Here is a 24,208-nt window from a genome sequence, read left to right on the forward strand (position 1 = left end):
AAGGAAATGAGCCCCTAAGATCAGGAACAAGACAAGGGTGCCCACTTTTACTGCTGCTATTCAACATTGTGCTGGAAGTTTCAGTCAGAATAAATAGACAGGAAAAAGAAGTCAATGGAATCCAAACTAGAAAGGAATAAGTAAAATTGTTTCTGTTTGTAGGTGACATAATCTTATGTATAGAAAACCCTGAATTTCCATACAAAAAAACCTATTAGAACTAATAAAGTCAGCAATATTGCAGGGTACAAGATCAACATGCAAAAATTAGTGGTATTTCTGTACATCAGCAATGAAAAATTTGAAAAGCAAATTAAGAAAACAATTTCATTTATAATACATCCAAAGAATAAAACTTGGTAATAAATTCAGCCAAAGGGGTGAAAGACTTGTACAATGAAAATTATAAAACATTACTGAAGGAAATTAAAGACCTAAGTAAATGGAAAAAACACTTTAAGTTCATGGATTGGAACACTTAATAGTATTAAGATGGCAATGCTACCCAAAGCAATCTACAGAGCCAATGTAATCCTTATCAAAGTTCAATAGTCCTTTTCCCAGAAATAAAAAAGGTGATCCTTAAATTTTTACAGAATTATGGGCCACAAATGCCAAAACAATCTTAAAAAAAGAGCAAAATTAGAGCACTCATACTTACCGATTTCAAAACTTACTAAAAAGCTAAACAGTGTAGTGCTGGCGTAAGGATAGATAGATAGACAATGAAATAGAATTGAGAGTCCAGAAAGAAACCCAAACATCTATAGCAAATTGATTTTCAACTAGGGTGCAAAGTCCATTCGATGGGGAAAGAATAATCCCTTCAACAAATAGTATTGAGACAACTGAATATCCACATGCAAGAGAATGAAGTTGGACCCCTATTTCACACCATATGTAAAGCTGAACTCAAAATGGAATGACTTAAATATAAGTTAAAACTATAGGCTGGGCTCAGTGGCTCACGCCTGTAATCCCAGCACTTTGGGAGGCCAAAGCAGGAGCATCACCAAAGCGGGCGGATTACGAGGTCAGGAGATAGAGACCATCCTGGTTAACACAGTGAAACCCCGTCTCTACTAAAAATACAAAAAAAATTAGCCAGGCATGGTGATGGGCGCCTGTTAGTCCCAGATACTCGGGAGGCTGAGGCAGGAGAATGGCGTGAATCCAGGAGGCGGAGTGAGAATGGCGTGAATCCAGGAGGCGGAGTTTGCAGTGAGCCGAGACCGTGCCACTGCATTCCAGCCTGGGCGGCAGAGCGAGACTCTGTCTCAAAAAAAAAAAAACACAAAAAAAGCTATAAAATTCAGGCCGGGCACGATGGCTCATGCCTGTAATCCCAGCACTTTGGAAGACTGAGATGGGCAGATCCCCTGAGGTCAGGAGTTCGAGACCAACCTAGCCAACATGGCAAAACCCCCTATCTACTAAAAATACAAAAATCAGCCGGGTGTGGTGGTGCGTGCCTGTAGTTCCAGCTACTCAGGAGGCTGAGGTAGGAGCATCGCTTGAACCCGGGAGGCGGTGGTTGCAGTGAGCCGAGATTGTGTCACTGCACTCCAGCCTGGGACACAGAACAAGACTCCATCCAAAAAAAAAAAAAAACTATAAAATTCTTAGAAGAAAACATAAAAACATAAGGGTGTGTCTCCATGACCTTAGAATTGGCAGTGGAGTCCTAGATATGATAAGAAAAACACCAGCAACAAAAGAAAAAATAGATGAACTGGACTTCATCAGAATTTAAAAGTTTTGCGCATCTAAGGATACTATCAAGAAATTGAAATGACAATATACAGAAGGGGAAAAATATTCACAAATCATATATGTGATAAGGTCTGGTATCTAGAATACAGAAAGAACTTTTACAACTCAACAACAAAAGGAAAAACAACCCAATTTTAAAATGGGAAAAAGATTTGAATAAACATTTCTCCAAAGAGGATATACATATGGCCAACAAGCACATGAAAAGATGCTCAACATCATGGCTCGTTAGGGAGATGCAAATCAAAACTACAATGAGATACCACTTCACACCCATGAGGATGGCTACAATTTTAAAAAATGGAAAATGCATGTTGGCAACAATGTGGAAAATTGGAGCCCTCATACGTTGCTGATTGGAGTGTAAAGTGGTATGGTTGCTATGGAAAAGAAGTTTAGCAGTTGCTCAAAAAATTAAACATAGAATTACTATATCATTCATCAATTCCACCCCTAGGTATATACTCCCAAAGAACTAAAAACAGGTATTCAAACAAATACTTGTACAGGAATGTTCAAAGCAGCACTAATCACAATAGCCAAAAGGTGGAAATAACTGACATGTCTATCAGTGGATGAATGGATAAAAAATTGTGGAATATCGTTCAGGTATAAAAAGGAATAAAGTACTGATTCGTGCTACAACATGGATGAGTCTGGAAAACATTGTGCTCAGTGAAAGAAGCCAGACACACAAAGTCACATATTGTATGATTTCATTTGTAGGAAATACACAAAATTAGTAAACCCATAGAAACAGATTGGTGGTCACTAGGGGCTGGGGCAGAGGGAGTGGGAGAGTCATTAACTGTAATAGGTACAGGGTTTTATTTTGGAGCAACAAAAGTGTTTTGGACCTTGATAGAGGTGGTGGTTGCACAATGTTGTGAATTGTTCATTTTTAAATGGATAATTTTATGTTATATAAGTTTTACCTCAATTTATAAAAACCTACACAGCTCACAGTAGCTGTTGATGGAGGATAAGCTGAAGGGAGTGCAGATGGAGGTACAGAGATGATTAGGAGGTCGGTGTGGGTGCAATACCAGGGTTGTAGTGGTAAAGGTTGAGAGGGAGTGGGAAGCGCATAGAGAAATGTCCAGAAAGATATTCCCTAAAATGGGATCAGTGCTTATTTTCAGTGAAGGAAATGATTTTGAATTACTTAGCTTTATTTTGTAAATTGTTTACAGCAAATATCAATTACCTCTATCAGCAAAACACACAACAGAATCATTTGGGGAAAAAAATGTATCATAGCTTTTATTAATATCAGATTCCAGGGATCCAGAAAAGAGGAAAACATAAAAGGAAAATAAAATCCCTAAAAAGGAACTCAAGTATTAAAATGACTAAAGCAATGGCTGAGATGAATATTCAATAAATATTTAAGACCTGTGGTGTATTATACCCCATAACAGGTTCCTCCAGTGAGGATGGCAACTCTGAGCCACTGTAAGAGGTACCTAGACTTCTTCCCTTCATCTTACTAGTGGCACGTGAATGTGATGGCTGGAGCTTCAGCAGCCAGATAGACCATGAGGACAAAGACAGGTTGTAGGGGTGGCAGAATGACAAGCTGGAAAGGGTTGTGATCCATGATGCTAAGCAATATGCCTTGCTGGCCCTGGAATGCCTAGGGCAGGATTGATTTGTGTACCGCTCAGACTCCCTTCCCCATCCCTCACACCATCCTCCAGGTCCTCCCCTGGGAGGGGTGTGGGTATGTGAGGAAGTGGACGATAGCAATGACTCACCTCGCTAGGTATCCACCCAGGTCTGCTGCCCATCCCCACTCCCTGCCCTTGTCCTTACCTTCTCTCCTGCCATCCCCTCCAAGATCCCTCTGACCATGCACTCCTTTCAAAATTCAGAAGTTCTATAATCTAGATGCCCCTGAAGCCTCCCTGGACTTCCAGTTTTCAGAGAAACCGGGACTGAGCTCCAAGTCCAGGGTTTGGAATGGCTCGAAGTCCTCTACACAATGTCTACCCCCTCATTTTATGAAGCAGCTACTTAGTGCCGGGCATTGTGAGAATACAACAGCGATACAGGGGTGCCAGCCACAGACGTGGACCCGGAGCTCACAATGCTTGCATTCTTAGGGGTGGAGGGAATGGAAGAGACTGAAAAGAAATAATGAATTACACAATTAATTAGAATTAGTGCTTTCATTCAACAAATATTTATTAGGTGCCTTCTATGTACTACAGATTTATTAGGTGCTGGTGATGAACAAGACAGATATGGTCTTTGCACTTGTGTAGCTGATATTCTAAGGAAGTAGTGCACAAATCCATTAAACATTTATTTAATTTTAGCTCATCTATTCATCCAACAACTCTCTACTCAACCCTACTATATGGCAGGCCTCACACTGGCTGCATGCTGGGAGTACCACTTGAGCAAAAACAGCCCAAGTGGTTGCCCTCAGGGAGTTTACAGGCTAGTGAGAGAGATAGATGAAAAATAAAGAGGTGCTGATAAGATGTGAGTTGCTCTGAAGGACACACACAGGCTCCTGTGTTGGAAAATAACCAAGCGAGGGAGTTGGAGAGGGACTGCCTGTCCTGAACAGAGTAGACAGGGATGGTTTCCCTGAAAGAGAAGACTGTACAGTTGAGACCTAAAGGTCAATAACAACTAATACTTGAGTAGCATTCACTTCCTGCCAGATGCTGTTCTAAGCGCTTGACAGACATCTGAACTCACTTAACCTTCATTACAACCTCCTGAGGCTGGTATTTTCATCATTCCTGTTTTACAGAGAAGGAAATGGAGGCACAGTAGGTTAAAACATTTACATATGTTCACATAGCTAGTAAGTGGTAGTGCCAGGATTGCAACGGAAATAGATCTAGCTCCAGGCTGCTTCTGACCATTATATCTTACCAGGCAGGAGGAACCAGCCATGAAGACGACAGCATGGAGCTGGGCAGCAGGACCAGCACTCCAGGAGTAGGGAGTATGTGCAAAGGTCCTGAGGTGGAAAGTTTGAGAAGAGCAGAAGGAGGCATATGGGACAATGGGATGAGGAGGGTATAGGAGGGGGCAGAGGTTTTGGAGAGCAATGGGAAGTCCTAGAAGAATGGATGATTAGGGAGGCCCTCTCTGTTCGCCTGGGGCCTTCAAGATGGCTTGCCTCAGGCTGGAGCAGAGAGTATAAAGGGACAGACGAAGGAAGGGAAGCTGCAGCTGCCAGAGAGAGGAACTTTGGAGAAAGAGCAGAGAGAATCCGGGTGGAGATCGTTAGTGCGTCTCTAGTCCCTGGTTTGCATAGGATGGTCCCTACTTAGGCCTTATGCTTTTTTTGTTTTTGTTTTTGTTTTTGAGATGGAGTCTTGCTTTGTCGCTCAGGCTAGAGTGCAATGGTGCAATCTTGGCTCACTGCAACCTCCGCCTCCGTAGTTCAAGCGATTCTCCTTCCTCAGCTTCCTGAGTAGCTGGGACTACAGGCCTGTGCCACCATGTTTGGCTAATTTTTGAATTTTTAGTAGAGATAAGATTTTCACCATGTTGGCCAGGCTGGTCTCAAATTCCTGACCTCAAGTGGTCTGCCTGCCTGAGTCTCCGAAAGTCCTGATGTCATTATTAACAGTTTCTTCTTTTACTCTCAAAACTGTCTAGGTTTGCATTTAAAAAAAAAATCAGGACATCCTAGTGAAAGAGGGTTTAGGGAAAAGTTTTGCTGATTTGAGTGGATAGGAGTCTTTCCTCAGTCTACCCCCAAAACTTCATGAAATCTACATCATCCATAGATGCTTTTGAAGTTGGGTTTGGGTGTTTTGGCCAGGCAGGGATGAGGACAAGGAGGCCCAGTCACATTTGGCCCAACACAGGGCCTGGCAGGGCCTGGCATACAGTCAGCACTCAGTGGTGCATGGGGAGTGGCATATTATAACAGCAACATTGTTCAGTACCTCGTTTCTCCCCTGTGTAGGGGACCAGATCTTCTCGGTCCTTAAACTCCTTTGCTTGCTTTTCCAAGTGATCCAAGAGCTCCTCTCTTTTAAAGGGGCCCGTGGGCGCCTTGGTGGTCTGATCCTTCTGCCTCAGGCCTGCAGGCAGCAGTGCATTCTACAGTGGAGGTTGTGGGGGGCAGGAGAGAGAGAAAGAGAGAGAGAGAAAGAGAGAGTGGTCAGCTGCTGAAGACTTGCACTTCTCCAGAAACTCATCATCGAACAGCAGGGAACTCAGAGCTCATGGAATCCATGGTGTCCCTCATTTTACATGTAAGGAATCTGAAACCCCAGGATGGGGAGGGACTTGCCCAAGGTCAAAGGCAGACAAGGGGCAGAGACAGGCTAGGACTCAGGTCTCTCAATCCTCCAGCACGTCCCTCCCTCTAACATTTTTGAAGGAGAGGAGGTGAGGGGTCAAGCAAGGCAGCCGACTCCAGCCTGAGCACAGAGGGCACTGAAAGAGCATCTGTTGAGTGATGAATATGATTGAGTTGTTGTTTGGATGCATAAAGATATTTACAGGAGTTGAGTTGAGTATCAAGTGGTTGGAGAGAGAAGAAGCCAAAAGGGGGTTGAGCTGGGGCCCTGGATGGAGAATCAGGCAGGAAGAGGCAGACCAAAAAAAAAGCTGGAGAAAGGCCCAGGAAAGCAGCGAGGTGAGCAGTGCCCTGCAGAGCTAAGAGGTGGACGGGGCATGCTTTCTGGCCACAGCCCCTGCTGGCCCTACCCGCTGCCTTCTAACCTCCTGACGGGTCTGTGCTCACGACACACTGGTGGTTAAATATTTTGAACGTCGCCCTTGGAGATGGGTATCTCAAGAAACATAACATCAACCAATGGTTCCCTTCTCTTCTTCAAACATAAGCAGGCTTCTAGGTGTGGGCTTACTGCTAAAGCAGATTCCTATTAGGGGGGATTGGAGTTACTCTCATGGGCTTCACTTTAACTCAGGCCCTGGTACCTTAGGGAGTCAAAGAAGTTTATAGCTGCAAGGATGCTTGGAGACCATCTAGTACATGTGCTCTCCCATTAGGGGAGACTGAGGCCCGGAGCAAGGAAAGATTTGCCCAAGGAGTTTCAGGACAGATCTAGAACAAAAACCAGGTTCTTCTTCAGATCTACGGGAGCAGGATAATCTTCATTTCTAATTGTTGTGCGCTCCCTGTCCCCTGCACTTGCAGAGCTAGTGGGGAATACATAGGCGGCTGGTATGGGGAGAACATCACCCAAAAGATATGCACCTTCAAACTGACTAAATTGAAGTCATTCCACCTCCAACCTCTTTTTTCTTTTTTGAGATGGACTCTCACTCTGTTGCGCCCAGGCTGGAGTGCCGTGGCGCGATCTCGGCTCACTGCAACCTCTGCCTCCCAGGTTCAAGCGATTCTCCTGCCTCAGCCTCCTAAGTAGCTGGGATTACGGGGGTCCGACACCACACCTAGCTAATTCTTTTTATTTTTAGTAGAGACGGGGTTTCACCATATTGGCCAGGCTGATCTTGAACTCCCGACCTCAAGTGATCTGCCCACCTCGGCCTCCCAAAGAGCTGGGATTACCATTCCCAGCCCCACTTCCAAACTTTGTACCATCAAAATGCATATCTTCAGTCACTCTCACAAACTCCAAATCCTTTTCTGAAAGCCGCCTCTGTGAGGGGAACGTTATCAGGCATATGAAGATCACTGTGTGCCTGGCACATAGAGGGATACAGCTTGGGAGGGAATACTACTGTTTAAGGAATCCTTTTCTTTTTTTTTTGAGATGGAGTCTCCCTCTGTCCCTCTGTCACCCAGGCTGGAGTGCAGTGGCGTGATCTTAGCTCAATGCAACCTCCATCTCCCAGGTTCAAGCAATTCTTCTGCCTCAGCCTCCCGAGTAGCAGGGACTACAGGCACACACCACCACACCTGGCTAATTTTTGTATTTTTAGTAAAGACGGGGCTTCACCATATTGGCTAGGCTGGTCTTGAACTCCTGACCTCATGATCCACCCGCCTCGGCCTTCCTAAGTGCTGGGATTGCAGGCATGAACCACCACGCCCAGCCTAACTAATGCATCATTTTTTAAAAGGTGTACTATGCTTAACACCACAGTGCTGTTTCAGTAAGACTCGTAGCTGTAAGATCAGGAGACCAGGGTGCGATCCTGCCTCTGGGAGGGTTGTAAGTGAGCAGGGCCCACCCAGCACAGAGACCAGACAGACAGACAATGGGCTTGGCAGGTGGTGCTGGTGTACTTGCAGACAGATTTAGGCCACGGATCAAAAGAGACACTGGGAGTTGGAGCTTTTTATGAGAGGATAGTAGGTAGCAAATCAAGGCCTGACTGACTTTGGGGTGGGGGGGTATCAGGAAAATAAGTGATGCTTCACACATCCCAGTTTTCCTTAAGCAGCAGTTCTCAAGTATTATCCACCATGATAGGCAGGACAGGTGATGCTCCCAGGTGAGCCATGCTTCTGTGGGCATGTCCCAGGTTTGATGGGACTTCCTGTAGCTAGCTGTGTGTGCCCATGCTTTCTATTCCACATCAGGGCGCTTACTGTGATGCAAGAGAATGAGACAATACCTCACTGCCCTGCAAACATCAATGTGTGACTGCCCATAATGAATAATCCAAAGTCTTTGTGACATACCTGCACTTCACATTGGACCCTACATCAGGCTTAAGCCCTGACTTGGAGTAATAATGATCCAACTACACAATCTTGGGCAAGTCCCCTCAATCTCATCGTGCCTCAGTTTCCATGGCTGTAAAATGCAAATAATGAGAGTTGCTCTCTCATAGAGTGGTTGAGAAAATTAAACTAGATAATGCAGAAAGTGCGCTTAGCACAGCACCTAACATAGTGAACGGTCAGAAATGTTTACTTAGGATCACTTCTGTTGTTACATAATCAGGTAAAATATATGTTAACAGGAGATTGGTTACCCAAATATATATATTAAGCAGGGAATGCATTATCCAAGGATAAATGCAAAAAACTAAAATACACAATTATAAAATGAATTAAGCACTGAAAGCAAGTGCTCATGCTTCTTAAGGATCCCCACAGGGAAGGCCTACAGATTTTCATCACCATAAAGGGTTTTAATGGCAGTAAGATGCTGGGGCATGTTCTGGCCCCAGAAAGGCTAAGTATTGTGATAGAAGAAATTCAGGGATTGTAACTGAGGGGAGAATGGTTTGCAAACTCTCATCTCTTTTCGAATCTATCTGGTAGAGGCCACGGATTTAGTTAAAATACAGTTTCTCAACCTCAGCACAACTGACATTCTGGGCTGGATACTTCCTTGTCGTGGAGGCCGCTCTACCCACTGGAGATTGTTTAGCAGCCTCTCTGCTCTCTATCTCCTAGATTCTAGTAGCACTGTCCCCACAGTTGTGACAACCAAAAGTGTCGCCAAACATTGCCACATTTCTTTTATTTCCTCCCTCCCTCCCTCCCTCCCTCCCTCCCTCCTCCCTCCCTCCCTCCTCCCTCCCTCCCTTCCTTCCTTCCTTATTTTCCTTCTGTCTTTTTTGAGATGGAGTCTCACTTTGTTGCCCAGGCAGGAGTGCAGTAGCGTGAGCTTGGCTCACTGCAACCTCTGCCACCCCAGTTCAAGCAATTCTCCTGCCTCAGCCTCCCGAGTAGCTAGGACTACAGATGTCTGCCACTACGCCTGGCTAATTTTTGTATTTTTAGTAGAGGCAGGGTTTCACTATATTGGTCAGACTGGTCTTGAACTCCTGACCTCAGGTGATCCACCGGCCTCAGCCTCCCAAGGTACTGGAATTACAGGCATGAGCCTTCGTGCCCAGCCACCAAATTTCATTTGAGGGGCAAAATTGCCCCTGATTGAGAACCACTGCATTAAACAAAAAGTCATGTAATTATTACATGTTATATAATAAAGATGTTTTTAATATATTTCAAAAATATTATTTATAAAACAAAAATATGGCTTCATTTATTCAAGTTTTTATTGAAAGCAGTTGATTGACAAAAACAAAAATGTCAAAGGCCTTTTCTAATAACTCAAAGCTTATCACATTTTTAAAGTAAATATTGAGAATATCAGCCTCATTAGAGGTTAAAATTTGTTTTCTTTCTATTAAATGGTATGTTTAACAAAATATCACATGATTGTCAGTAAAACCAAAGATAGTTGCATATTTTTAAACTCCTGACTGTTTATCACACTAACTCGTTTTCAAAAACAGCATGTGATCTCCCATTATATATAAAAATTAACTCAAAGTGAATCAAAGACCTAGATATAAGAACTAAACTATAAAACATTTGGAAGAAAACATAGGCATAAATCTTTCTGACTCTCGATTAAGCAATGGTTTCTTAGATAAGATATCAAAGCGATAAGCAATGAAATAAAAAAGTAGATTACTTGGACTTCATCAAAATTAAAAACATTTGTGCTGCGAAGGACACTAGTGAGAAGACAATCCATAGATTGGGAGGAAATATTTGTAAATCATATATCTCATAAGAGTCTCATATCTGGACTACATAAAAATCTCTTACAACTCAGTAGTATATGACAAATAACCCAATTTAAAAATGGGCCAGGCGTGGTGACTCACACTTGTAATCCCAGTACTTTGGAAGGCCGAGGCAGATGGATCACCTGAGGTCAAGAGTTCGAGACCAGCCTGGCCAACATGGTGAAACGCTGTCTCCACTAAAAATACAAAAATTAGCCGGGCATGGTGATGCATGCCTGTAATTCCAGCTACTCAAGAGGCTAAGGTAAGAAATGTGTTGAAACTCCGGAGGCAGAGGTTGTAGTGAGCTGAGATCGTGCCACTAGACTCCAGCACAAGCAACAGAGTGAGACTGTCTCAAAAAAATAAATAAATAAAAATTTAAAAATAATAAATAAAAAATAAAAATTGTCAAGTGGCTGGGCACAGTTGCTCACGCCTATAATCCCAGAACTTTTGGGAGGCTGAAGCAGGCAGATCACCTGAGGTCAGGAGTTCAAGACTAGCCTGGCCAACATGGCGAAACCCCGTCTCTACTAAAAATACAAAAATTAGGGGGGCGTGGTGGCACAAATCTGTAGTCCCAGCTACATGTGAGGCTGAGGCGGGAGGATCTTTTGAACTTGGGAGGCAGAGACTGCAGTGAGCTGAGATTGCGCCAATGCACTCCAGCCTGGGTGACAGAGCTCCATCTCAAAAAAATAAAAATAAAAATAAATAAATTTTTAAAAACGGGCAAGTGATCTGGATAGACATTTTTCCAAAGATTATGTAAAAATGACCAAAAAGCTCATGAAAAAACGCTCAATAATATTATCCATTAGGGAAATGCAAATCAAATCCAGAGTGAGATACCATTTCACAGCCAGCAGGATGGCAATAATAAAAAAACACAGATAATAACAAGACTAGGTGACTTAAACAACAGAAACTTATTTTTGCACAATTCCGGAGGCTTAGAGTATGAGATGAGAATATAGAGAAACTACAACTCTCTTACACTGCTGGTAGGAGTGTAGAATGATACAACCTTTTTGGAAAATAGTTGTGCAATTTCTCAAAAAGTTAAACATAAAGTTATCATATGATGCAGCAGTTCTGCCCCTTGGTGGAAAAGAACTGAAGATGTATGTCCACCCAAATGCTTGTACATGAATGTTCATAACAGCATTATTCATGATAACTAAAGTATGAACAAGTCTAATGTTCACCAGCTAATGAATGGATAAACCAAATGTGATATATCCATACAATTGAATATTATTCAACTATGAAAAGAAATGTAGTATTACAACATGAATGACCCTCAAAAACATCCTACTAAGTGTAAGAAGCCAGATACAAAAGGCCATGTATTATACGATTCCATATAATATATGAAATGTACAGAACAGTCAAATCTGTAGAGATAGAAAGTAGATTAGTGGTTGCCTAGGACTGGTGTTATGGACTGGAATGTTTGCCTTCAATTCATATGTTGAAGCCCTCACCCCTAGAGTGACTATAATTGGAGACAGGGCCTGTAAGGAGATAATTAAAGTCAAATGAGGTCATAAGGGTAAAACCCTGATCTGATAGGATTGGTGTTCCTATAAGAAGAGATGCCAGAGAGCTGCTGCAACACCTCCTTCCCCAACCAGTGACCATGAAAACACACAGACGGAAGTTGTTCCTTGACCAGAAACTGACCCCTCAAAACCCTGATCTGGGACTTCTAAGCCTCCGGAATTGTGCAAAAATAAGTTTCTGTTGTTTAAGTCACCTAGTCTGTGGTATTTTGTTAGAGCAGCCTGAACAGGCTAATACAGCTGGGAAGGTTGAAGGGAGATGGAGAGTGACGCTAATAGGCACGAGGTTTCTTTTTTTTTTTTTTTTTTTTGAGGCGGAGTCTCGCTCTGTCGCCTGGGCTGAGTGGCAGTGGCCGATCTCAGCTCACTGCAAGCTCGCCTCCCGGGTTCACGCCATTCTCCTGCCTCAGCCTCCCAAGTAGCTGGACTACATGCGCCCGCCATCTGCCCGCTAGTTTTTTGTATTTTTAGTAGAGACGGGTTTCACTGTTTAGCCAGGATGGTCTCGATCTCCTGACCTCGTATCCGCCCGTCTCGGCCTCCCAAATTGCTGGATTACAGGCTTGAGCCACCGCCCCGGCTGAGGTTCTTTTGAGGTGATGAAAATGTTCTAAGATTGATCATGATGTTTATACAACTCTGTGAATATGCTAAAAGAACAAACCAAAGAATGGTGTATTTTTTTTTCTTTTTTTCTTTTTCTTTTTTTTTTTTTTGAGATGGAGTCTTGCTCTGTCACCCAGACTGGAGTGCAGTGGCGTGATCTCAGTTAACTGCAAGCTCTGTCCCACCAGGTTCACGCCATTCTCCTGCCTCAGCCTCCTGAGTAGCTGGGACTACAGGCGCCCGCCACCGCGCCCGGCTAATTTTTTGTATTTTTAGTAGAGACAGGGTTTCACCGTATTAGCCAGGATGGTCTCGATCTCCTGACCTCGTGATCCGCCCGCCTCAGCCTCCCAAAGTGCTGGGATTACAGGCTTGAGCCACCACGCCCGGCCTGAATGGCGCACGTTAAGTGAATGATTGTATACTATGTGAATTGTATCTCAAAAAAGCTATCATTTTTTAAATGGCATATGTCATCTATGGGAGAATGATACAAGTGGCTAATGCAGTAACTGCACCAAATGGTCATGGAATGCTGAGGACAGAAAGCTCTTCATGTGCCAGTGGTTCATGGTGATGCTGAGATCAGCCAGGCTAGAGCTGGCCAAATTTCAAATGGTGCCTGTTTTCCAATGTAATTTACCTTATGATGTAAATTAGTTGTGGAGAAGTTAAATGAACCTGAAGATATCGCCATAGAGCTCTCACAATTATTAGAACCTAATACTGACTCTCAGACCCGGGCTACCCAATAGGTGAGGAAAAGAGTTCCCACAACCATTCTGTTGTTGGCTCTGACCAGGAGAGTATTTGGTGATCACGTATGCATAGAAAAGCACCTCTCATTCCCTTATTTCTTATTCATTCAATAAACATCTGCTAAATGAATGCTATGTGTCCAGGCAGTGTGTTAAGAGGTAGGGTTATGACCCCACAAAGAGAAATTTAAAAATTTGGAGTAACCAGGGAGATGAGAGGTGAATGGAGAAAGTAGAGTAAGATCAGAGAAAACTTTTTCTTTGTTGATCTTTTTTTGTTGTCGTTTTGTTTGTTTGTTTTGCTTTGTTTTGTTTTTTGAGATGGAGTCTGTCTCTGATGCCCAGGCTGGAGTGCAGTGGCGCTATCTCAGCTCACTGCAACCTCCACTTCCCAGGTTCAAGTGATTCTCCTGCCTTAGCAGCCTGAGTAGCTGGGATTATAGGTGCGTGCCACCATGCCCGGCTAATTTTTTTTTTTTTTTTTTTTTTGTATTTTTAGTAGAGATGGGGTTTCACCGTGTTGGCCAGTCTGGTCTTGAACTCCTGACCTTGTGATCCACCCACCTTGGCCTCCCAAAGTGCTGGGGTTACAGACATGAGCCACCGCGCCTGGCCTAGAGAAAAAGCTTAATTACACATAGTTATTCACTAAACACATGGTAATCAAGACCCTAAAGGGAGGGGAAGGTCTACTTTATTGAATAGTAAAGAAGAATCTATAACAAGCCTATACGTTACATTTAAAGGAATACTTTCATGGTGCTTGTGGGAAATTGAACTCATTTAACCTATAAGGAATTTAAATCTCAATCTTAAAATGTGCACAGGATAAATTTGCTGGGCAAGTGCCTTTTTTTTTTTTTTTTTTTTTTTGTAGTTAGTTCAAAGGGAAGCATCAATCTGACTCCACCAAAGCAGCCGTCAATTCATTAGGAGCACTGAAAGTCACATGCACTTGTCACACAAACATCCTTACCCCAAAGACAGGTTGTGAGATTTGTGTATAGGAGTCTGAGGAAATCTCCACGTCGTATTTAACAACTGGAAATTTGCTCATCTGAGGAGGGCAGTGACTAATACCTGCATGATCTTTTTATCATTACCAGACAGGAAATTTAGTGCGGGTTTTAAGGAGGAGGAAATTCTAGATTATCTCTGATCTTAGGCTAAAATTATATAATAGCTGTGAGTTACCTGGGAGTGGTGGGGACTGGGGCACACTGGAGCGTTCGTGCCTCCACACTACCCAGCTCCAGCGAACTGTTGACATGTAGGAATGTGGATGTTGTTATTCAATCTGCTCATTTCTTGTGTGAAATCTCTTGATTTTAAAATATTGACACATAGTCCAAATATTTTAAAAACAATGTTCAGGCCAAATAAAACATATCTGCTAGGCAGACTCGGCCCATAAACTGCCATTATGCCACATCTGATCTAAGGTTCCTAGCAAACTAAAATTCCATGTAAGAAAGCCAAAATATTCATTCATTTATTTCACGAATATTTACTGTGTATCCTGCCCATATCAGGTGTTGGGCTAGAGAAAGCAAGAGGTATACACATAGGTTTTAAATTTAGAATTTTTAAAATTTTGAAAATACAAAGTTTAACTTGTTCTTGAAAATAGGCCGGGCGCGGTGGCTCAAGCCTGTAATCCCAGCACTTTGGGAGGCCGAGACGGGCGGATCACGCGGTCAGGAGATCGAGACCATCCTGGCTAACACGGTGAAACCCCGTCTCTACTAAAAATACAAAAATTAGCCGGGTGAGGTGGCGGGCACCTGTAGTCCCAGCTACTCGGGAGGCTGAGGCAGGAGAATGGCGTAAACCCGGGAGGCGGAGCTTGCAGTGAGCTGAGATCCGGCCACAGCACTCCAGCCTGGCGACAGAGCGAGACTCCGTCTCAAAAAAAAAAAAAAAAAAAAAAAAGAAAATGACTATAGAGGTGGAAATTCGGCAACCTTTCCTGTATTCAGTTCCCATCTCTTGATTTTTAAAATGGTGACTTCCCCTTAAATGTTGTAGAATTAAAACTCGGATGTGCAGCTTGGCAGGCTAACATCGCAGTCTAATTTTCACACCCACACTCTGGAGTCCAGTTGTTCAAAGGACAATGGAAACTTGGACAGATCCTTAATTGTGCCATTAGGAGCTCCAACACCCTGCGGACAGGTGCCAGTAAAGCTAAATATCAAGTATCTGCACAGTTACCATTGCTATAGATAGGGCTTCGTGAGAAGCCATCCTGGCTAGAACCTTGTGGGCTTGTTCAGATGTTCACACATAGATAACACACAACTCACACATGTATACATACACACACAGATGTACACACGCACACATGATCACACATGTGCACACACACGTGTACATATGCACACACACAATGCAATAAAAGGATCATAGACTCCTGGCAGCTCAGAAATATAAAGCCCTAAGAGATCCTCTAGACCAATGATTTTTTTCATTTTCCAGTGGAGAAACTGAGGCATAGAAAACTGAAGTCACTGGCCTAAAGTCACATAGCTTGTTAGCCTCACAGCTGGGAAGGCTGAGCTTACATAAAAATGACACTATATATAATTAGCATATATATATATTAGCATGGTCAAGGATCTATATAACTATCTTCAGACTGGTGGCTCACCGTGCATAAAACCATGCAAAACCCTTAACCTGGTTCTTCACAGTGACAAAAAAACAAGGAATTTTTATCACTTTTCCCAAATATATCAGCTATATCTAAGGACGAGGGAATGCAAAACGTGACCCCTGGGTCTGGGCTCTGGGGTCCCAGGATGCTATTCTGTGACTGAATTACATACAGCTTCTTGGAAGAGGACAGGACAGGTGGTATAACCGCTTTATCAGGGATTGGAAGAAGCCAAGGGCCGGGAAAGGGAGGCGCCTCGCCTGAGGTCGTACACTGGACCGAGAGCCCGGGACTCTTGACTTCCATCCCACAAAAAACTTTCCATCCCACCTGACTGCCGTCCTCTGGGAACAGATCCTGGAAACCAGATGTGGCCGCACGTGAGAGCCAGGTCTCCTCCCCAAGTGTTAGAAAGCCAGCTCTCCACTCCCCTGCTTATCAAATGAGTCTCAGTTTACACATGGAGAAACCGAGGCCCAGGGGCATTGAGTAACTGTCCCAGGGTAGGAGTGAAACCAAAGTGGCCTCACTTTTCAAAGTTCCAGCTGACTCCTCTTCCCTTCTCCCATTTCAAACAATTTAACCTAAGTGTGCCCTAGACACCCACCCAGCTCCACATCAGGCCAGGCCATGCCAGGCCAAACCTTTCACAGGCCAGTAGCTCCCCTAGTTGCCTTTTACAAGGGATTTGACTGGAAAAACAAACGTTTTTAACTGGCTTGAGGATTTATTTTCCAGTTATCTGCCAGGTCTGTTTCTCCTTATGTAAAGCTTAGGCACTTATGGTCCCGTCCTGATATACAGATCTCTGCCTCTGCATTACTGGCCAGCAGCTTCCAGATCCCACTGGAAATGATTCAGTGGAGCGCTCTTCTCACATACTTTAGCCTGAGAGTGTGACAGGGACAACGGGGTGAGCCCACTCTTGCCCCAGTCACAGCGTCTTGATGTTACAAAGGGACCAGCAGGATCCAAACCTCTAAGAGCCCCACCCCCTCCAGACACAGCCTCTGCCCCAACACACACACTCTGGGACTCTTCCTCCCGCTCTTTGCTTTCTCTCCACAGAGCTAGGCCTTTGGCTCAGCGGCCCTGACCTTGATGCAGGGCTGATGAAACTCAATAACTGCCATTTCCCCAGTCAACTTTATAGGGCATTAATGCCGATGTCCAAAGGCACTCCTGTAGCCCGAACCCAGTAATTACTTGTGGTGGTACCTATTTATCATAGCAGCATGGTCTCTCTCTGGTATTCACAGTACAAGGTGGGGACAAACCTTTCCTCCCTGGCTTTCCCCTAATCCTCCTTTCCTGCCTCATGTGCAGGGAAAATGTTCCATGTTCCTGTTGTGCTGGGGACTGGGTGTCCTGAAACAATGACGGTGTGATCCCGGCCCAGAGAGGCTCGCAGCCACAGGGGAGATACACATCTCAGTGGTGTAGTCACCTTACTCAGCCCCGGGCTTCCTGGAGGAGGTGGTCCTGAACTGAGTCTGAGGGGCCAGGGAGGAGCCAGCCAAGTGAGGAGAGGGAGTGGAGGGGCATTGCAGGGAGAGAGAAAGCACGGTGCAGCAGAAGCCCAGCAGATGAGGGTGGCATGGCCTGCTAGGGGAGGCATTAGGATCTGAGGCTGCAGTGTTCCGAAATGTCTCCTCCCATGGGCATCATCCTTGTTCCAGCCCTTGTGACTCTTGCCGGGACCACCAGAGCAGCCTCCTGGCTGGTTCCCTGCTTCAGGTCTCTCCACCTCTGCTCCTTAGACGCCACCGACATGTACACCTGATCACATCACTCACCAACATACTCACAGATGTCCAACCACTTCCCTGACCTACGGAATCTCGACCAATTCATCAGCCAGGCATGAAGAGCTTTCCATGATTTGACTCCAACCTACTCCCACCTCTCCAGCCTCCTGAGCCTCTTCCCTTCATCAAGTAGCCCATGTTCTAGCCACTCCAGGCTGCTCCACATTCCACAGCCATGCCCTGCACTCTCCCACTGACATGCCTTTGCTCAGGCTGTGCCTTCTACTTGGAATTCCGTCACTCCAGCTCCCCTGCATTAATCTTTCAAAGCCCTTCCCTGGAGCACCCTGTTCAGCCTTTGCAGGGTTCTCCATACTGATCTGGTGAATCTTGCTCCGAACTCCCCTAGGCATGTTGCCAGTTCTTGTATAATGCTCATCTTACTCTGTGGAGCATATCTATGCCATATGTCTCTCCCCAAGGATACCGGGTGCCCCTCAAGGGCTAGCTGGGATATATCTTAGTCTTCTCTGAATCCCCAGCACCAAGCCCTGAATGCTAAGAGAATGTGGTCTGAGTTGTCCACAGTCACACAACACTGATGCTCCAGCTGGGAACAGGGTGATATGACTTGGATTCCCTTCAGGCCCACATCACACCTGCTGTCCCAAGCCATTGGCTTTTCCACCCAGCTGCTGTTCCCAAGTGGGTTTTGGGGAGAGGGACATATTATGAAAGGTGTCAGAGTTGGGGAGTGTCTCGTATGAGACCAAGGTTCACTGTTGTGGATTTTGGAAAGTGCCAAGCTAAAAAGTGAGACCTTTATAATGCTTTCTTTGAGGACCTAGATTTGGTTAAATTCCTGCCAACTCCTCTCAATCCATCTCAGGGCTTTCAGCAGAGCAGAACATCAGGCCATCACACTAGTGAACTCACAGTGATAGACTCCAAATCGTCCCTGATTCCAGCTTCCCCTTCTTTAGCAATAAAAGACAGCCTCCACTTTTTAGTTGAGTTCTTGGCTGCTCAGATTAAAGGCTACACTTTGCAGGGTCCCTTGCAGCTAGGTTGAGTCATATAATTAAGTTCCAGGCAATTATATGAGAAGTGTCCAGTGGCAATTTCTGGTAACTTTCCTTAAAAGGGACTTGAATCCTGGCTTTTCTCCTTTCTTTTATCCCTCCCCCCTCTGCACCCCTTTTTCTCTATTTGGATGCCTGGAATGTGGTTATTATGGCTATAGGGCTAAACCTTAGGAATGGCAGAAAGATGAGCTGGACAGAGTCTAGGACTCTGAGAAGTCTGGGCAGCTGAGCTGCATCCCAGCCCTAGATTGCCTACCTGTGGACTTTTACCTGAGGGATGGATAAAACACTGCACAAATCACATTTATCTGAGTCTCTGTTACTTGTAGCGAAGCTGCACCCTACCTGATAACCTGGGTTCTCAGCCAAGGGCTGTGAGGCCACAGATGAGTCACGGGTTCTCTCTGGTTTTGGATTCCCTATCTGTAAAATGAGGGTTAAGAGCCCTTTTATCTTGAAACCTCAGAATAAGGGTTTAACTCCATACAGAAGCAGCTTCTTGCCAGTCAGTTTTACCATCACTGGGTATGATCATTCACTTTCATTCAACTGAACAGACACTGGATTATGGAGGTGCTCTGCCAGGGCAGTCACATCTGGTTGTGCAGGTTGCGCACTGCACTAAGCCAAGGACATGATTCACTCTCTAGTCAATGTGAACAGTGTCTCCTGGAGTACAGCGTGCAACTTGCACAACTATACCTGGCTGCACTGTATCTGTGGCCATACAGTATGGTTCCCAGTCTCAAAAAACTTAGATTCTAGTGGACAAATCATATACTCAGGCTCACATTTATTAAGGACCACTATGTGCTAGGCACTGGGCTAGGTGCTTTTCATCTAATCATACATGTATATGTTTGTGTATGTGTCTATTTTTTATGCTAAAACAAACATCTGCCATACGAGGTAGAACCAGAGCTGCAAACTGAGAGGCCTACAGGCAAATTAAATGCTAACACTCGGTTGGGTTTGTCTGGCCCGTGCATTTAAATGAGCTATCAGCATTTTAAAATAAGGAGCTTACACATTTTTTTAAAATCCAGATTTCCAACATCTCTGGAAACATTAGGTGATGTGGCAATACCAGGTCTGTACTCTCATACTGGCAACAATTAGTGGAGCTGAAAATGGTGGGCCCTTTAGACAAACTCCCATTTGCCTCAGTCCCCACCACTCCCTGTTGCCTCTGACACAGAGGCCAAAGTCAGTTACTACACAGCACTGGTTTTGCAGTTGCTTTTATTTCTGAAAATGTAGATGGTAAGGGAAACTTTTCTTACATATACCTATCTTTAAAAGTGAAAAAGTAATAGATAAGCCAAGATGACCACATGGCTCAAGAAAACTGACCCATCTTCCTTCCTTCATGTAGGTCACTTACATGACGTGTGGGTACTCGGTTTGCTGCCTCCCAGTAGAAAGCGCTCAGTAGAGTGGCAGCGATGGTGAATAGAAAGGGAGACAGAAAGGCAGGGTTTAAACTTTATCTGTAGCGATTTCTTTTTTTTTTTTTAAGAATGATCAGAACCAAATAAGGCAAAATTTTAACGTTTGCTAAATTCAGATGATGACAACATAGGTGTATACTGTACTCTCCTATGTGTTTACAATGTTTCCTATTCAACATGTCAAAATCAAAAAGGAAACAGCTCAGTGTCGTCAGGGCGGAGCAGGTGCTGTGCTGGGGTGTGAAGGTGAAAGAGTCTAAAAGGCTTCTGAGGGAGGGGAGGAAAGGTCAAGCCTTGAAAAATGGGAGGAAGTGAGGGGCTTCAGGTCAAGGAGGTTCCCCAGCCAGAGGAGGGGTTGGGAGAGGTGGTCATGGGTCCAGAAGGCAGAGGATGGGATGGGGACACACAGACGCCTGGGCTGACTTGCCCTCACCCCGCCAGGCCCGTCCTCGTCTCCGTGCACGGCAGGCAGTGTTTCTAAGGATGTGTGCCTATTTTTAGAGGAGAGATTTATTTCTTTCCATTTCAACTGTTTACTTCTATCCTGGGCTTGCGATTCTGCCGGTTTGTGTTACAAAGGAGAATCATGGCCCTGTGGACCAAACTTGGCTGCTTCCTGGATGGCCAAGAGTGTCTTTGCCTTAAAGGATATGATTTAGGACACAAGTAGGAGGATTTTATGATCATCTAATGGGAAGCCATGTGGAGTGACAGGAAGTACCAGGTGGGTGCCTTGGCTCTGCCGCTGACTTGCTGTGTGACCTTGAACGAGTCCTTTCCCGTCTTTCCACTTCAGGGTTTTGTTGATGCTTGGATGTTTCATCAGTGAAATGGTAATAATGACACCTCACAGGATGGTATGAGGATTTGATGAAATACAGAAAACACCAACTGTGTCCAGGACAGACTCCAAAATCAGGCTTTCTCTACCGGTACCACATATGTAGATGCCTGGTGGGGTACTGTTAGATGATTTCTAAGTGTCCTTGGAGCTCTGGGATTCTCCATTTCTGTTTTCCATTATTTCATCCTGCAATTCATGGCCCTTTGTTCTCAGAACTCTTTTTTTTTGAGATGGAGTCTTGCTCTGTCACCCAGGCTAGAGTGCAGTGGTGTGATCTTGGCTCACTGCAACCTCCGCCTCCCAGGTTTCAAACAATTCTGTTGTCTCAGCCTCTCAAGTAGCTGGCATTACAGGTGCACACCACCACGCCTAGCTAATTTTTGTATTTTAAGTAGAGATAGGGTTTCTCCATGTTGGCCAGGCTGATTTCGAACTCCTGACCTCAAGTTATCTGCCTGCCTTGGCCCCAAAAAGTGCTGAGATTATAGGTGCGAGCCACTGCACCCGGTCTGTTCTCAGAACTCTTGACACATTATGGACTAAGGAAGGCAGCATCTGTCTGAATTGTATCAATAGCTGTGTGATTCTGGGCACCTATTTCTTTATCTACAGAATGACATTAACCTCATCCTATGAGGATCAATCTTATAAGATCCTTGTAAATATTTTATGAAATGATGCCCATAAAATGCTTAGCACAGCACCTGGCATGTAAGAACACCTTAGCAGAGGCTGGGTGCAGTGGTTCACGTCTGTAATCCCAGCACTTTGGGAGGCCAAGGCAGGTGGATCACCTGAGGTCAGGAGTTCGAGACCAGCCTGGCCAACACGGTGAAACCCCACCTCTACTAAAAATACAAAAATTAGCTGGGCCTGGTGATGCACACCTGTAATCCCAGCTACTCGGGAGGCTGAGGCAGGAGAATCACTTGAACCTGGGAGGCAGAAGTTGCAATGAGCAGAGATCACACCATTGCACTCCAGCCTGGGCAACAAGAGTGAAACCCTGTCTCAAAAACAAACAAACAAACAAACAACAACAACAACAACAAAAAACACCTTGGTAGAAAATCATGGTTATTATTATCCAGGCTTTGCAGAGGGTCTGTGGTTTTCCATTATTGTCTGTATGGTTATATTGTGTTGCAGATTCCTGACAGCTGACTTTAAAATCAACTCTTAGGACCCAGTTTCTTTACAAGGTTGAATTATCTCTACCATCCTCTCTCCTGCGAATATTTTGAGGCTTTTAATGAGACAGTTTAAGAAATGTTCTGCCTTTTCCCCAAAGCCTCATTAACCATCAATATTTACGGTTAAATTCCTTGTGTCGGTGGATTCTTCTTTTCTTTAAAGATTAGTATTTATTGTGAAAATAACATAACAACTTCAAAAGAAGTCAAGTTGGAAATAAGAATTTGCTCATAATTCTCCAGTCTGCTCTCTGTGAGTTTCCTTCTGGGCTAGTCTCAGAGGTGCTCCCAGGGGCAGTTAACAGCACAGGTTACCCGGCCAAGACTATCCAGGTTGGAATTCCAGCACCACTCAGATTGCATCCTGGGCAGGTTACTTTATGTCTCTAAGCCTCGGCTTCTCCATCTTTAAAATGGGGCTAATGACTGAACCCTCCCAGAGGACTAAATGAGATAATCCACATAGGGCTTTGCTCATGGCACACCCAGGAAGTATTGAGTGTCTATTGCTCATAAGAAAACTGTACACTGCTCCCTGCAGAAGTCACAATGACTTGTCATTCTTAAAACCTCTCTCTGTGTTGCTCCCACCACCTGGTACAAAGGCAATCTGAACTGAGGAACTGGCTCCGCTTCAGAGCAGCATCCACTTAACTCCAGAGAGACGAGAAAGGGCAGATCCTCTGGGGAGTCAGTCAACAGCGGATACTTTTAGCACATGAAGCATTCCTTTCCCGAGGGAGTCCAAGTGCAACAATCTCATGATAAGCTCGAGTTTTTCCAGAGTGAGAGATAGAAAGTTTCGGGGACTTTTTTTTTTTTTTTTTTTTTTTAATGTGCACAAGTTTGGAATCCTCTGCTGCAAACAGAGCTGCTTTCCAAGTCCTCGTACTCCATTCTGTCACATGACACTGGGGCTTAACAATTGCATAACCAGAAGCATCACCCTTTGAAGTGTTTGTTGAATTCAGGTACTGAGGCAGCCAAGAATGGTTCAAATAAATCATATGTGGTTAGAGCTGGAGGGGGCTTCCAAGGCCATCTAGGCCGACTGCATCCGTTTTACAGGCAGGAAAATTGAGATCCAAAGAAGGAAAATCATGTCTGGAGCAGAGCCAGGACCTCAGGCTCTTCCCCAGAAAAAAGAGGGATGATTTTCATACAGCACCCCCAACCACAAAACTAGAGCACATCTGCAGCCAAACTCTCTCCCTGAACACTCCCATGAGAACTTGGAGTGGCATAGCTAAGTTGTGGACTCCAGACCCACACATAGTGGCTCTGCCATTGCCTAGCTGTGGGCCTTTGGACAAGTTACTTCACCTCTCAGTTTCCTCATCTGTAAAATGGGGATGATAACAGGGCCTGCCTCCTAGGATCATGATGATGGTCAAATGAGTTAATATTGTCGAAGTCCTTAGAACAGCACCTGCAAATAGTGAGTGTCATCTAAGCACTCATTAAACAAAAATAAAAACAGGAGGAATATGGACTATAACAGAGAGGGCAGTGGCCTTGGTGCCAAGGGACCAGGGTTCGGATCTGGTTCTGCTTGGACGTATGACCTAGAGCAAGTTCTTTCCCTTCTCTGGGCTCTGCTCCTGGTCTGAAGCGGTGGGAGGGGCGGACACCTGCTGGCCAGCTAGGAGTCTCTCATTGTCTGCATATCTTTGGCCTCTCCCTGTGCTGTGATTTCAGAGCATGGGCCAAGGGAGGGTGAAACTAGAACTGGAATGTTTGTGCTCTCCAAAAGAAGGGAGGCCCTCTAGGCCTTTTCGAAGCTCACATACTGTCTTGCAAATCAGGTAACAGAGCTGATCTTAATGAAGGGGCCGATTGTATGACTGGGACAGAAACCCACTGGCCTCCATTATCTCCTATCCTCTCTCTGGTTTCTCTTCTCTTTTCTTTGAACTGAAAGAGAAAGGGGTCTTTGAAAATGCCAACTGGGAAACCACAGTGGTGTGAGAATCGCAGGTCTCAGATGGCCCATGCCCGCTCCCACACCCCTGTGCTCAGTTACTTTTCTCCTGCCAGAGCGGGAGGTGCACACACTCTGGAGCCTGTTTGAAATCTGA

General features: G+C 44.7%; 1 protein-coding gene across 2 annotated transcripts in view; it reads right to left on the reverse strand.

Annotated features, from left to right (window-relative positions):
* The window catches only part of TMOD1 (tropomodulin 1), a 92,946-nt gene that overhangs the window by 41,533 nt on the left and 27,205 nt on the right, over positions 1 to 24,208 (reverse strand). For both annotated transcript variants that reach the window (XM_033238028.1, XM_033238029.1), the window contains exon 3: positions 5,694 to 5,850. In XM_033238028.1, the coding sequence (XP_033093919.1) occupies positions 5,694 to 5,850 (157 nt within the window). The remainder of the gene's footprint in view (positions 1 to 5,693; positions 5,851 to 24,208) is intronic.

This window comes from Trachypithecus francoisi, unplaced genomic scaffold, assembly GCF_009764315.1.
Source record: "Trachypithecus francoisi isolate TF-2019V2 unplaced genomic scaffold, Tfra_2.0 Lachesis_group16, whole genome shotgun sequence".
Lineage (NCBI taxonomy): Eukaryota > Metazoa > Chordata > Mammalia > Primates > Cercopithecidae > Trachypithecus > Trachypithecus francoisi.